Here is a 15535-nt window from a genome sequence, read left to right on the forward strand (position 1 = left end):
GCTGAGATGTGTCTTGCTGCTGCTCTCAGCATGAACATACACCCACACAATGAGAGCAGTGCGGTGTGCATTCTTCAGTTATGAACCAAACAATATATGCACTTTCTGAATAAAGACTGCATCATTTGACAACCATTTCAGGGCTGTCAGAATAGTTTTGTGAATTAAATAAGGAGTTAAACGGATTTAGCATTAGAAGACACTTTCTCTTGAAGTTCAGTTTAGCTTTAACGGCATGACCACAAACAACATGATATTGCAGAAGCTAAGAAGGCATGTTAGCAGACAGTAACAGATTAATAGCTTAGATTAGTAAATATTAGTTACAGCTGCACACAGCCTTCCTTTCTGTTTCGCTCTCTGTCTCTCCATTTCTTTGTGTTTCTCTTTCTGTCTCCATGTTCTGCAGAAAGACAGAGGAATTTTTATTGGCATGTATGTCGGGTTTAGAGTATCCTAGCAGTGTTTTCATTAAAATGAATGATCTACAGAGGCGTAGTATGGGTCTGTATGTGTGGGCACACTAAAGCTACAGCGCAGTTACCCTCACAATTTTGTTTCTTCTAACTAGCATTCTACAATACTCAATCTATGCGTACCACTTCCTGTATTGTATTTATACTCTCTGGCCAAATAGACGTATTCAAGTAGTGATGGGATATAGGGGTCTGATTTTTATTTTTAGTAGTCTTCCTGTTTACGTTCACTTAAAACATCAACGACTGTGTTTACACGAATACCTAAATTGATCTCAGGCGTTCTATTAGTGGGTCGTGCGTGTAAACAGATCTGCTTACAGTCAGGTGGGTCTTGTGGATGTTGGCTTGGTTAGGGTGTTTACCTGCCCATACAGATCATGACTAAATAAAACAGTCACTACAAGTAATGCGCAGTATGATATGCAGATACAGATGCTAAAATAAACGCATGCATATCATATTAATTGTATAATCAATGGTGGTACACTTGTTTCCCCTTCACATGATTCACTGTAGGAGTTCTCATGCATGAACCTTACACTACCATTCAAAAGTCTGGGGCCTTTTAAAGGGATAGTTCACTTTGAAATACATTTTTGGTATGTTTTAGCTTACCTCAAGGGCATCCAAGATGTAGGTGTCTTTTTTTACGCAGTAGTTTCAATTTTTATATTTTTAGGTCAAACCGTTCTTGTCTGTCAGTCATATAATGCAGGTCTATGGTCATTATCTCAAAACACAAGCACAGAGTCCAAATTAAAACAATTCCCCGTCGTCCAAATTGAACAATTCCCCATCGTAAGTACACATTGATGGCCTAAGACACCAAACGAGCGGTTTGTGTGAGAAAACGAACAGTATTTATATCGTTTTTACCTCTTATACACAGCCATGTCGAAGTGATCTGATCTGACGTGTGCGCAGACTGGTGCATAGATATATACACTAGAACTCGCCTTAAAGACATTCGTTCCAATGAACTGCCGTAGACAAGGCGACATCTAGTGTGTATATATCTATGCACCAGTCTGCGCACACGTCAGATCAGATCACTCGGACGTGGCTGCGTATAAGTGGTAAAAACGATATAAATACTGTTCGTTTTCTCACACAAACCGCTCGTTTCTTGTCTTGGGCCATCAATGTGTACTTACGATGGGGAATTGTTTAATTTGGACGATGGGGAATTGTTTTAATTTGGACTCTGTGCATGCTCTTTGAGACAGTGACCATCGACCTGCATTATATGACTGACAGACAAGAACAGTTTGACCTAAAAATATAAAAATTGAAACTACTGCGTAAAAAAAGACACCTACATCTTGGATGCCCTTGAGGTAAGCTAAAACATACCAAAAATTAATTTTAAAGTGAACTATCCCTTTAAGATAAAAAAACAACAACGTTTTGTCTCTTATGCTTACCAAGGCTGCGTTCGTTTTAACAAACATACAGGAAAAACTGTAATATTGATCAATATTATTACGATTTAAAATAACACTTTTCCCCCCCCCTTTTCTTTTAAAATGGAAAATGTAATTTATTCTGGTAATGGCAAAGTTGAATTTTCAGCATCATGTCTTCAGTCAAGTCAAGTCAAGTTTATTTGTATAGCGCTTTTCACAATACAGATTGTATCAAAGCAGCTTCACAGTATTAAATTAAAATAATACAACAAAATTTGTTTCAAGAGGAATTTATTGATTCATAAAATTAAATTAAATATCCCCAAAATATCCCCAACTGAGCAAGCCAAAGGCAACAGTGGCAAGGAACCGAAAAACTCCATCAAGTGACCTAATGGTGTCCTAAAACTCCATCAGGTGACCTAATGGAGAAAAAAAAAACCTTGGGAGAACCCAGGCTCAGCCGGGGGCCAGTTCTCCTCTGGCATTTATGAGCTAGAGGCCGGATTGTAGTTTGAACTGTAGGATTATATGAATGCCTGGCTGAAGAGATGCGACTTTAATCTAGTTTTAAACTGGGAGAGCGAGTCTGAGCAACGAACAGTATCAGGAAGACTATTCCAGAGTTTTGGAGCCAAATGTGAAAATGCTCTCCCTCCTTTGGTGGTTCTGGATATCCTAGGTATGACCAAAAGCCTTGAATTTAGTGATCTTAAAGAGCGCGATGGATTATAGGGCGATAGAAGATCCGTTAAATAGACTGGAGCTAAGCCGTTTAGGGCTTTATAAGTCAGTAGCAATATAATTAATACGGAGCTTTATAGGTAACCAATGCAGTGATGATAAAATCGGTGTTATATGATCATATTTTCTTGATCTCGTAAGAACTCTAGCGGCGGCATTTTGGACTAACTGTAGCTTGTTTATTGAGGATGCAGGACAACCAGCTAATAAAGCATTACAGTAATCCAGTCTCGAGGTCATGAATGCATGAACTACCTTTTCTGCATCAGAAACTGATAGCATATTACGTAGCTTAGCAATGTTTCTAAGGTGGAAAAAGGCTGTTTTTGTAACATATGAAATATGATTTTCAAAAGACAGGTTGCAATCGAGTATAACACCCAGGTCTTTTACTGTAGAGGATAAAGTAACAGGACATCCTATGATGTTAAAGTTGTATTGTGCGAGGTTTTGTGGGCGTTTTTTTTAACCGATAAGTATTACCTCTGTCTTGTCTGGATTTAATAAAAGAAAATTACGCGTCATCCAATCTTTTATATCTTTAACACACTCTGTCAATTTCAGTGTCACATGATCCTTTATAAATCATTTTAATATGCTGATCTGGTGCTCAAGAACCATTTTTAATTATTATCAATGTTGAAAACAGTTTAAAGTTTTGGTGGAACAAATTTTTTATATATACAAATTTGTTCAGGATGATTTGATATATATGAAATCAATTCTGTTTTGTGGTTTCTATTCCATCTTTTGTAACATGATAAATATCTTTAGATGTCACTTTTAATCAATTTTAGTGCAGGGAATTAATATGTATATATTCAATGGCAGCACCTTTCATTTGTATTCCATTCAATTTCGTTCCAATTCCATTACATTACCAGCTTATCAGTGTCTGCCAGAATTTTTATATTAGTGCATTCCTGAACTGGATTATACAAATATACTGTAAGCATTGCCACACTGTAATTTCATATACAGATTTTGCTAGATTGCCAATAAAAATAACTATCATGGTACTGTAACTGCAATATCAAATTATTCACATCATGATACGAGATTTTGGTTTGTTAGTTTGATTTTGCACCAATTCCAGGGCAAGTTGTGCAGCCACAGTGAGTGTCAGTCTAACTATTACTTAACTCAGTATCCAGAAGCATGACTCAGCCAGCTCTCTGAAGAAGGAAAACACACAGACATCACTATCAATCACACAATACAGCCAGCCGTGCAGTCAACACAATGAAGAGTCTAATCCACAAGACACCCTCCTGTGAAAGAAGAGAAAACAAAATGCTTATTTAGCCCTTTCTAATGTAAATTCAGCTACAAATAACAATAATTGTGAGTTGTTATTGTTAGGATAAACACACAGCTTTTTGTCATACTGTACAAGAACACATGCATATCTTTGGGTCTTTATGCTTCATTTTGTTCACCTAATGCTTCACTTAAAGATACAATATGTATTTTTTTTCGGCGCTAGGGGTCGCTAACCTCTTACAATAACAAAGGCGTAGGTTGATGATGCAAAATTTCCTGCGGAATTATGGAACTTGTCGTCAAGCTGATGGATCTAATAATGTTTATGGATGAGTCATAGATAGTATAAGAAGTGGACAGAGCCATCTCATTGGAACTCAATTGAGACAAGTGAAGCCCATTTTTAGTGTTTTTTTTTATTTTTTTAGCACTTCCGTTCCTGACGCGCAGACTGAGGCTGCGTTCCAGTCCACTTTTAGACACGCACTTGCGAACTTCCCCTCGGGGGAATCCCTGCCGCCATTTTGAAGTGCGTTCCACTTCGTGAAGTGGACGAGGGAAGTTTAAATGGACAGACCCTCGTTCCCTCGATTTTGACCGAGGGAGCGAGTCTACTTCATATGTACACTTCAGGCCCCTATATGTCCCACAATGCAGTACGATTGTGACGTCACCACATATCTCGTCTAATCACCACCACAACAGACAACTCTATGATATATAATTTTTTTACATTTTTTTATTGAAAACAACCCAAACACCATATATACATTTGGATGATGCATTGAACAAATTATTAAAGGGAAAACAAATGTAAATAATAAATAAACTCCATAGCTGATTCCAAGTGATCAAGGTCTTAGGACGTTCCAGTTCAGCCCATTGCAGTTTCCGCCAGTAGTGGGCACTCGTGCAACGTAAGCAATGACGTACATCCGAGTGAACGAGACGGAGGGAAGTTAGCGAGTGAAGGGCATGACAATTTTGGACTGGAACGCAGCATCAAACCGACTCAAACTAAGCTTGATGGCGTGAGCAGCCTGTCTGACAGATGTAAATCTTCTAGTAGCTGTACGTGCAAACTGCCAACGTTAATCTTGCAGAGACGGCGAGCTTGAGCAAAGAGTTCTTTGGCGTGAGTGAGCAGGAGTAAGTATTCTGATTAATTCCTTTGACAGTATAATATATCTATGGGCTTCTCCCTTGACGTCCCCCGATTGCCTGCGAGCTTCTCCTCCTGTCTGTACGGTAATTTCTCTACTGTGCGACAGAGAGTCGAGTGGTTATGACGCAATCGATAGCCTATTTCTACGGGGCCATAATGTAACATAGAAGGTAATGGAGCCCTTTATACATTGTCGTGTTTCTTTCGAAATAAATAATGGACCAATGGAGTCTTTAAAAGCCTCAGATGTAAAGTTATTCGCTGTCAAAGTGACGCCAAAATGAATGGGAGTCAATGGAATGCTAACGCAAGTGAAGTTCTGCTACAAGATGGCGGCCGGCTTCAACTTCCGGTCGATGGATTACCCGCCTGGGATGAGTGAATACATTGATGTTTTTATCATGACTGTGGTATGAAGCAGGGCACGATTGCTAATAAGAGACAGGTATCAGCGCCACACACGCGTCCCGCGAGCCTCGCGGATATAAAGGAATAAGGACATTTCATTTCACCAAACTACCCGCAAGTGCTGAATTAATACTCACACAGGTTAGTTTATTAGACAAATTAAACTTGTGAGGTAACGCAGCACTGTTTCTACACTATCACACTAAACTGAATTTGAGTGTGTTGAAAGTTATAATGTTATTCTATGTGTTAGTTTGGCTGTATGAAACTAGCAGTAACGTTAAGCTAGATCAACATTAGAATAACATACTGATCATATTCTAACATTTCATCATGTTGAGCTGTATTAGTTTTATGTACATTTGCTCACCTGTCTAATAAAGTACATGTAAGAGCTCTGTCAAGTCGAAGTTAGTTGCAGAAATGGAGCTCTCCGCATCTCGAAAACGCCACGCTGATATTGATCCTTGCTTTAGTTCTCCTTTTTTCCCAAAGTCTGCTTGCCATGATCCATAATGTTTGAACGAAACAACAACAACAGCGTGAGCTTGCCGCTAAACATAACGCTGTTGTCCACGTCTGTCGCCATGGTTACTATGGCAGTACAAGCGGAAACCAGGGATAACGCGGATATTACGTCAGTGACAGGCGACAAGTGAACAGGGATTCCGGGACGGCTAATTATTTTAAATTGGAATTTCTCTGAAATTAAAAATCTTTGGGAACTTATGGGATATTGTAAGTACACAACTGCAGGAAAAATATCACACTGTGCAAGTGATTTTGGGATATTTTATTGTAAAATTCTTACATTTTAAAAACCTTTAATTGCACACGTTTATAATCGTATCCTGAAAAAGGATTGCACCTCGCACATGGTTACAGAGCAGGATTTATGTCTTAATTAGGTGTATGCAGATGAAGAGGCAGGTTTGTCAGAAACAAACTGCAACACACAGGCCTTCATGTCCACTTTTCATCCAACTGTTGAAGCAAATCAGATGATGAAGACTGCTGTGCTATTTTTAGATTAGACATGGGGGAGGGAACTAGAGCCTGCGCTTTCTCTCACTCTCACTCTCACTCTCTCTCTCTCTCTCTCTCTCTCTCTCTCTCTCTCTCTCTCTCTCTCTCTCTCTCTCTCTCTCTCTCTCATATACCCCTGTCCGCCTCTCCCCGTCAATCTCCCTTTGTTTCTCTCCATCTCAACACTGTTATTTTCTCTGTGTCTCCTCCTTCCTGTCTCTCTCTTTCTCTTGCTCTCTCGTCTTTTACCTCCACAGTGTTGATTGTGAGAATAGAGATCAGGCTAATTATGTGTCGTCGAGTCGATTCTCCTGGTCTAATTGCACCCCTGCTGTTTCATGTTAAGGAAAGCGAGAGATTTGATGAAGGTGAAGCAGAGAACAAGTGACTGACTGAATACAAGCAAAGCAGGAACGGTATGGCCTGTGAAAATGGGTAGGTGGGTGTATAGCTACACCTGTTTGGCCTTTCCTCAGCATGGCACTGGTCAATATTCAGAGTTAAATGGGAAGTAATTAGCTCCATAACGATGCCTCACACACACTCATATTCAGAAAACTCTCTCTCTCTTTCTTTTTGGTCTATGCTGATGAAATAGAGCAAGTCAATAGACCTGTCAACAGGATGATGTATTGTACGTGTATGAGAAGGAAAAAAACAAATGAAGGCAATGGAGAAAATAAAATGAATGGAGAATGAAAGCGGAGGGGGAGAGCAAAGTGTCGAGAAAGTAAAATGGTAATAACTTGAAAAACAGGTTCACAGAGAAGCAGGAAATTAAGACATTTTGTATAATTGTGGAAGCTGTGTGTGTACAGGATAACCGTTGTCAAAATAACAGCATGAGAACACTTACGAATCGCAGGTGCCAAATGCCCACCCACATTTCCGTCATTTAGAATTATCACGATTGCAAAACTACTTTTAAGCTTTTTGCAATATCATGTGAGCAAGAGAGCTGTACTTCTTAAAGGGTTAGTTCACCCCAAAATGAAAATGATGTCATTAATTACTCCCCCTCATGTCGTTCCAAACCTGTAAGATCTTCGTTCATCTTTGGAACACCAATTAAGATATTATTGATGAAATCCGAGAGCTTTCTGACCACCATGGTCCCATGGACTATTTTAATGATGTCTTTACTACCTTTCTGAGCCTTGAAAGTGGCAATTACGTCGTTGCCTATGGCTGGTTCAGAAAGCTCTTGGATTTCATCAAAAAGTGTTCCGAAGATGAAGGAAGGTCTTTCGGGTTTGGAACGACATAAGGGTGAGTAATTAATGACAGAATTTTCATTTTTGGGTGAACTAACCCTTTAAAGGTGCATTCAGTAGTTCTTTAGTTAGCGTTCACATCGCTGTTCTTCGTGTACATTAGATTCCAATACCACAATGGTGTTGGGTGCTGCCATCTATTGACGTGATTGACGATCATTGAATTATCAGTTTTATGTAAATTACACTGATACTAGTGAGTTTTAGAGAGCAGTGTACACCAGAATTAATTCCCAGCCAAAACAAAGCAACTTGGGCATCACTACTTAGTCAGGAGATCACCTTGTATATGCCATAGTGATGTTCACCCTTGTATTTTTTTTCTTTGCCGGTCTTTCTCCCTTCTGGCTTCAGACCTTATCTGCCTCAAAGGTGCTGACTTTCCTATTGTCTACGCTGGTAAAGCATGGTAATACGTGTGTTCCGTTTTATAATTTTCATTCTTCACAATACTGAATAACACTACGCTACTGTAGCACATCTACAGAGCCGGCAGCCTGTGTGTGTGAGGATTCTCTCGTCATTTCAGCATGGCGAAAGAGAGAGGATTAAGAGGCGTGACCTGCAGCTTATATAATTAAAACACTTTTTATAGAAACTATCATGAGTAGCCTACAGTCTTATCATTTAAGTGTACACCATTCAGATAACTCTTCACAAAAACACAATTTATTTCTTAATGTGTAAAACCTTTTAAATTGGCACCAAACTACAAAATTCACCTTTAATGTAAATTCAGAATAAATATTACAGTCCATTCCACTGGAACGATGCAAACACAAACAAGTGGAGTGATACAAACAGTTACATTGCAAATAAACATTACAGTGCTGTTGTACTCTGTATCAGAAGTCTTGGAAACGGAGCTTGACCTATCAATTTCGAGAAGTAGAACCTTTGTATAAAAACAATATTAAGCTTTGCATCATTGCTTGTATTTGTCTATTTATATTTCTAAGAATATCAGATATTTGTAATGTCACTATGATTAAATTAATCAGGCTGAGCAGGAAAGATCAAGAGGGAAATGAGGTGTGAGTGTGTGGCTTGTGTTAGTTTTACATGGAAAACAACTTCTGTGCTTAGAGACATTTAAATTACTAAATTAGAGACATTACAAATGTTTGGCTCTGCTGGGTGTGTGTCAGTGTGTTGCAGCGAATGTTATTTTAGGGAAGATTTCTCTGGATGAGAGCACTTGCGTAAGTAAGATCATTCTTTATCTGTATTTGTGAAATGTGTAAGAGACAGTTAACCCTTTTGCTGTGTTGAAAACCCTCTAACACCGTATGGGCACTATTTTAACGATCTGAAACGCAAGTATCAAACGCGAAACGCAAGGAACTTTGTGGGCGGATCTCGGACGATGTTGCTATTATACCGACGGGATAAATGACTCTTCTCCCGACTCCAATCTAAAATGGGTTGGTCTGAAGTAGCTACATTACTCATAGGTGTGGTGTGGGCGTAACGTGAAATAAACCAATCAGTCATCTCACATTCCCTTTAAAAGCAGGCACGCTTGTTCCATGGCGGTTTGCTATTATAACGGCGGATTTGCCAGGCGCACACCAGGAGCGGTTCACAGCCGAGGAGACCGATGTTCTCGTCAGTGCCGTAAAAGACAGAGAAGTGACATTGTATGGGGATGGGAGAAACCCACCCACATTAGCTTTGGTTAAACAGGCCCCTATGGGCCCTATCTTGCACCCAGCGCAATTGACTTTGTACACCGACGCATGTATCATTCCTATTTTGCTCCCGACGCACAGCGGTCTTTTCCCTCGACAGACTTACGTCGGTAAATTAGGGAATACACTTGCGCTTCCGGGGGCGGTTCAGCGAAAAGAGGAGGCGTGTTCTGGCGCAAACGTTCCTTGGTGCTATTTTGCAGTTTCAGAAAACAATTCCGCCACAGACCAGGAAAAACCTGGCGGTATAATAGCAACAGCGCCCGAGATCCACCCAAAAATACTTGCGTTTCACGCTTGATACTTGCGTTTCAGATCGTTAAAATAGGGCCCTATGTGTGTCTGGTCAAATATGACCAGCCTTTTAAAAAATGACTTGTAAATCGTTTGTTATGCTATATTATCACCAAATATTGGATTATATCTTTTTGTTTTTGTTTTCTTTCATTTAGGACTGGTTTTGCATTTCTCTTTTGGAACTGATCGTAGGCCTCCTTTATCTGAGCTTATGCACCTCAGTGAAAAAAGCATTATTTGTGGATGAATTTGTCAATATTCTATAAAATATAGAAATTGCACTGTTTATTACAGGAGTGTGCTTTAATGTTTAACCAGGAAGTTTGTTTTGAAATGCTTTTATTTTGTTCGAAATGAAACAAAGTTACACTTGTGGTGTTCCCAGTCAAAAATGGCTCGTAAATCTCTTGTTATGCTTTTTTATCACCAGATATTGGATTCAAACTTTTTGTCAACTTGTTTTCTTTCAATTAGGGCAGGTTTTGTATTTATTTTTGAAACTGATTGATCGTAGGCCTCATTGATCTGAGCCTCATTGATCTGAGGATAAAGTTCACCTCTGTGAAAAAGAAAGCCTGTAATACTGAAAATAGTTTGCTTGTGCAAATTAATGTGTGTGTGTGTGTGTGTGTGTGTGTGTCTGTGTCTGTGTGTCTGTGTGTGTGTGTGTCTGTGTGTGTGTGTCTGTGTGTGTGTGCGGTAGCGCGGGTGTGCATGTATCCACGCATGCACAGGTCCGAGGCCTTTATCTTTTCAAACACACAGTAAATATGTGAACATGAATGATGAACATGCTCCCTGAAGCCTATGAATGTCTAGGAATGAAAATAAGAAATGTTTCTTTAATTTTTTATCTCCCCCATTCATTTTCAATGGATAGTCATTTTCAACCAATATATGCTCAGATCAACGAGGCCTACAATCAGTCAGTTTCAAAAATAAATACAAAACATGTCCTAACTGATAGAAAACAAGTTGACAAAAAAGATTGAATCCCATTTTTGATGATAATATAGCATAACGAGAGATTTATAAGCACTTTTTAGGCCGTTCATTTCTGACAGAGAACACCACCTTAAGTGTGACTTAAGATAAAAGCATTTCAAAACAAACTTTCTGGTTAAACATTAAAGCACACTAGTGTGATAAATTGTACAGAATATTTTTTTACATTTTATTTAATGTTGCGAGTGGATAAGTGTTCATCTGAGTATGTGACTGAACGACAGTATGAGTTGCAGACAGTCCTTCCTTTGTTACATGATCTGCTTTCCTCATGTTCACCAGTTCTGGCAGGAACCTTGTTTAAAATAGGGCGGTCACAATATCAGATTTTCACTAGACGATCATCGTGCCCAGAAGAATTCATGATAACATTGTTATTACGATATCTATAAAAGTAAACAAAAGTAAAAAATAAAAATAAAAATGCTATCAGTCAAATTCATCTTTAACTTTATGTTGTGTTTTCTCTTTTTTGGTCAATGACTCAAACTCCAAATAGGAGTGTTGGGAAACAGACAGTTTTGGTGCGAACCAAAGAGTCGCATTAATTTGTCATCTCCTCAGACACTCCTCAGATTTTGTGTGGCAGTAGTAGCCACACACTTTGTTGTCGCAGTCTTCTTTTCCCCATTTTATGAGGGTTGGAAACCAGCATTAAGGTTAGGTACCCCCACCTACTATGTTGGAATGTCAACTAGAAACTAGCACAAAATTAACTAAAAACAGTGGGACAAAAGTAAGAAAAATCAACTGGACTATTTCACCTTTATCAAACAGATGCTGATCTGTGATTTGCTGTCAGTTTTTATTACAATCTTTTATTAACACCATAGTCCCAAATGAATTTTGCATGACTTGTTGCAGGCTGAATCTGGTAGTGCAACAACAAATGTTTTCAATCAATAACAACAATCCTCACATAATCTGTAACCTGCTGAAAAATGCAGCATAAACAAGCTTGAATGACTGAGTTGGTGAAGCTGACCCACCAGCACTCCGGCTTCCCATGCTGGATACCATCATCCAAAACATACCTTATGCTGGTGATTTTTCAGCAGGGTAGTTCGTTTTCAAATATACACTCCGTCAAAGCAACTGTTTCAGATTGTCATCTGTAACCATAATGGTTTCTGACACATTATTTATCTTGTCCTTGAACCTTTGGAAAAAAACAGCTGGAATCTCTTCCTTTGATGACAATTGAAATGAACTGAGCAGGAATAATATGAACATTCCCAGAAAAGATTGTTTTGAAGAAATATTGATGTTATTTAAGCTGGACATGGGTCAGAGTGGGAGGAGAAGACTGTACCATTACTCTTTGCTTTGATTGTAGCCCCCTCACATATGGGTGGAATTATGCGGATAAGAATCTCGCTTGGCTATTGAAAATGAAACATTAAAAATACTTGATCTAAATAATTAGATACTTTGCACATTTGAACTTGTTCTGAGCTTTTTCATAGCCCACAAACCTTGAATGAAATGGTTTCTCATCTCAAAGTCATGTATAATATAGTTGGGGAATTATTTACAGAAAGCATTACATGTGGTACATTGTTTCAGTGTAGTTATTTTTCATCTCTGGATCTCTTTCTCTCTGTCTCTACAGCTTCAGATAACAGTCAGAGGTTTCAGGAAACATGTTTTGCATTTGCATTGACGCCACAGCAAGTCCAACAAGTCAGCAGCTCAATGTAAGTCATTTTTTTTCCATTATATTTCTTTCAGAAATTATATAATGGTGTAACAAAGCAAAATCCCTAAATAAGAAGAGGAGTTTTTATAAGGCACTGCTTGTGTGATGGGATTCAATTGTTATCTCAATTAATAGTTTTTACTTTCTCTTTTTTGCAGGGACATATCGGGGCCCAAATGTGACTTTACTGTGCAAGTACAGTTACGGTAAGCCATTCATGTTTTAATGCACTGAAATGTTTCACATAAATATGATGTAAAGATTTGGAGCACTAGCCTGAAATTTTCTGCTTATATTATAAATATGCACGTTATCCAGGTTTTGTCTATCAGAGACAAGCTGCCCCCAGGAGGACCACTTTCCCCCTAATCTTTGTGTTAAGGTCAATGGGAAACCGTGTAATCTCCCAGTAAGTTAAACTACAGTCCATTTGTCTATCTATCCATCACTCTAAACTGAGACACATGGTCTCTTTAGCTTTTTTAAAGAATGATGAAATTGTCCAAACTGTTGACCTCTACACTAAAGTACACTTTTTTACAATGCTGTTTGTTTGAATTTTAACGTAAAAATAATAATAAATAAAATTATTCATTTTTCATTTATTGTTATCCTATTGTTTTTCACCAGGGATATCTGCCTCCTACCAAAAATGGCGTGGAACCAAAGAGGCCAAGCAGACCCATCAACATTACCTCACTGGTCAGACTGTCCACAACTGTTCCCAACACCATTGTAGTGTCCTGGACGTCAGAAATTGGACGGGTAGGTAAAAAAAAAATCCCCATCCCCCCACGTCCCAATTCGTGAATACAAGTACTTTGTTTTCAAATGTTTTTTTTTCCTCACCTCAGCCCATTACAGGAACTCTTGTTGAAATGAAAATGTATTTTTAGCACCTCATACGTGTCTTGCAGCCATTTGCAGTCACATGATGGCCAATTATAGCATTGGCTTTATGCAGTTTATGTGAAAAGGTCGGCATGTATGCAGTATTTTAGTGTTTTCTCTGAATGACGAGTTGAGGGACAGCTAAAAATAACCAATATCAAAATAAACTTGCCCTTGTTTCAGTCTTTTTTTCAGACAAACAAGACCTTTTGTTGAATATTGATGGATATGACATCAAACAGAAACATTACCCTTGAGCTTTATATTCATTTAAATGCTTTATGTCTATTCTGGGTTTTGTGCTCTACACTAAATGTATATATTTCCCTGCAGATTTATTTATCTGAAATACTTTGTGATCTTTGTGAATGCTCATCTACTTTTTATATGTTCAGGAAATGCATTTGTGATGAATGACTGCTCCTGTTCATTAGCAGTTAATGCATATTAAGAAAAATAATCTAGATTTTGATCAAATGGGCCACTGTTTACTTCGGAGACTACTGCAGGCAGACAGGAGTTCATTACTTCGTCCACAGATCCCTATATTTTATAAGCTAACACATTAATCTTCTCGCGCATAAAACATCACTGCACCTACTAGTAATATTCAGCTTCATGAATTATGTCATTTCTTATCATATAACTTGCCTCAGCAAGCAATAAGCAATCCTAGCGTTCTCTGTGGTAGATTCCTTAAATTTTTCACTCTTTCTCAGGAGTCGTGAAAATTATATGAGCTGTACTCTCTCACTGAATCTGAAAGGCGCTTTATTATAGAACCTGTTCATATGGCACTGATAGAACGATGATGTAAGATCTGACCTGAAAATATAAATAAATGATGCCTAGAAGTAAACCTACTTCGCACTCTGTTATATCCTAGTACTAGCATCACATTGTCTCATTGGGATGTTACGGGATGTCACTTTGTCTCTAGTAACGTATCCACGGTTGGATTGTTTTTCTTTTTCAGAGTTATTCTATGGCAGTGTACCTGGTCAAGCAGCTGTCATCCACACTGCTGTTGCAGAGGCTACGGGCTAAAGGCATCAGAAACCCAGATCACTCCAGAGCACTCAGTAAGCATACACTTTCTCCATAGGAATAGAGCTGTTCAGTTTGTTGTCCTAAAAGAAAAGTTACATTTATGAGCCATGGGTTCCTTCTGGAGTTTCCACTGGGATTTTAGAACAGTAGTTTTTGATTTACACGACTGTTTTTTGTTGTTGTTTTTATTTTGTTTTTTGTTAAAGAATTTAATACTTTTATTCAGCAAGGATGCATTCAATTGATCAAAAGTGAAGACTTTTACATTTTTACAAAAGATTTCTATTTTTAAATAAATGCTTTTCTTTTGTACTTTCTGTTAATCAAAGAATCCTGAAAAAAACTAAAGAAATTAAGCAGCACAACTGTTTTCAACTGTGATAACAATAAAAAATGTTTCTTGAGCACAAAATCAGCATATTACAATGATTTCTGAAGTATCATGTGACACTGAAGACTGTAATGGCTGCTTTGTCATCACAGGAATTTACATTTTAAAATAGAAAACTATTTAAAAAAAAATTGTAATAATGTTTCACAATATTATATTACTCACACCAAATATAAACTAGATTGTGGCCTAATAAATGGTTGGCATCTTATTTTATCCAATTTAAAAACCTTAAAAATTGTGCTTCATGGACTACAGTCAATAATGATTTTCTTAAACCTATCAGAACTAAGTAGTGCTTGATTGTGTATATATACCAGAATGTTTCAGTCTAGATAGCGTAGTGATAGAGTTCATCTAGGATTGCTCTAAAACTGACAGAGATCCAATATCACAGTTCTGCTTTACACAGATTGCTCTTTGTTCTTGTTTGCCCTTCAAACCTTCCATGATACTTTAAGATTTTATGCATCAATCTATAAACTGTCTGAAAGAGGCTTGTTAATACTGAAAGAACGCCCTGATGTCCTTGTTGTATACAAGCTACAGCACACCAGCCTAAGGCAGTTCAAACAAATTCTGAAGCACTAACATTTGTTTTCCAGCATCATTACTCCAGTCTTCAGTGTCACATGATCCTTCAAAATAATATGCTGATTTGGTGCTCAATAAACATTTCTCATTATTATCAATGTTGAAAACAGCTGCTTAATATTTTGTGGAAACTGTGGAAATTTCTTTTTCAG

At 38.1% G+C, this 15535-nt stretch overlaps 1 protein-coding gene across 1 annotated transcript in view; it reads left to right on the forward strand.

The window, feature by feature from the left end:
* Nucleotides 1-15535, forward strand: part of pias1a (protein inhibitor of activated STAT, 1a) — a 46507-nt gene that overhangs the window by 21882 nt on the left and 9090 nt on the right. Inside the window, exons 3-7 of the mRNA XM_082162269.1 lie at nt 12371-12455; nt 12616-12663; nt 12776-12866; nt 13088-13222; nt 14325-14430. Coding sequence (XP_082018395.1) covers nt 12371-12455; nt 12616-12663; nt 12776-12866; nt 13088-13222; nt 14325-14430 — 465 coding nt within the window. The remainder of the gene's footprint in view (nt 1-12370; nt 12456-12615; nt 12664-12775; nt 12867-13087; nt 13223-14324; nt 14431-15535) is intronic.

This window comes from Leuciscus leuciscus (genome assembly GCF_965113295.1).
Source record: "Leuciscus leuciscus genome assembly, chromosome: 2".
Taxonomy (NCBI): Eukaryota; Metazoa; Chordata; class Actinopteri; order Cypriniformes; family Leuciscidae; genus Leuciscus; species Leuciscus leuciscus.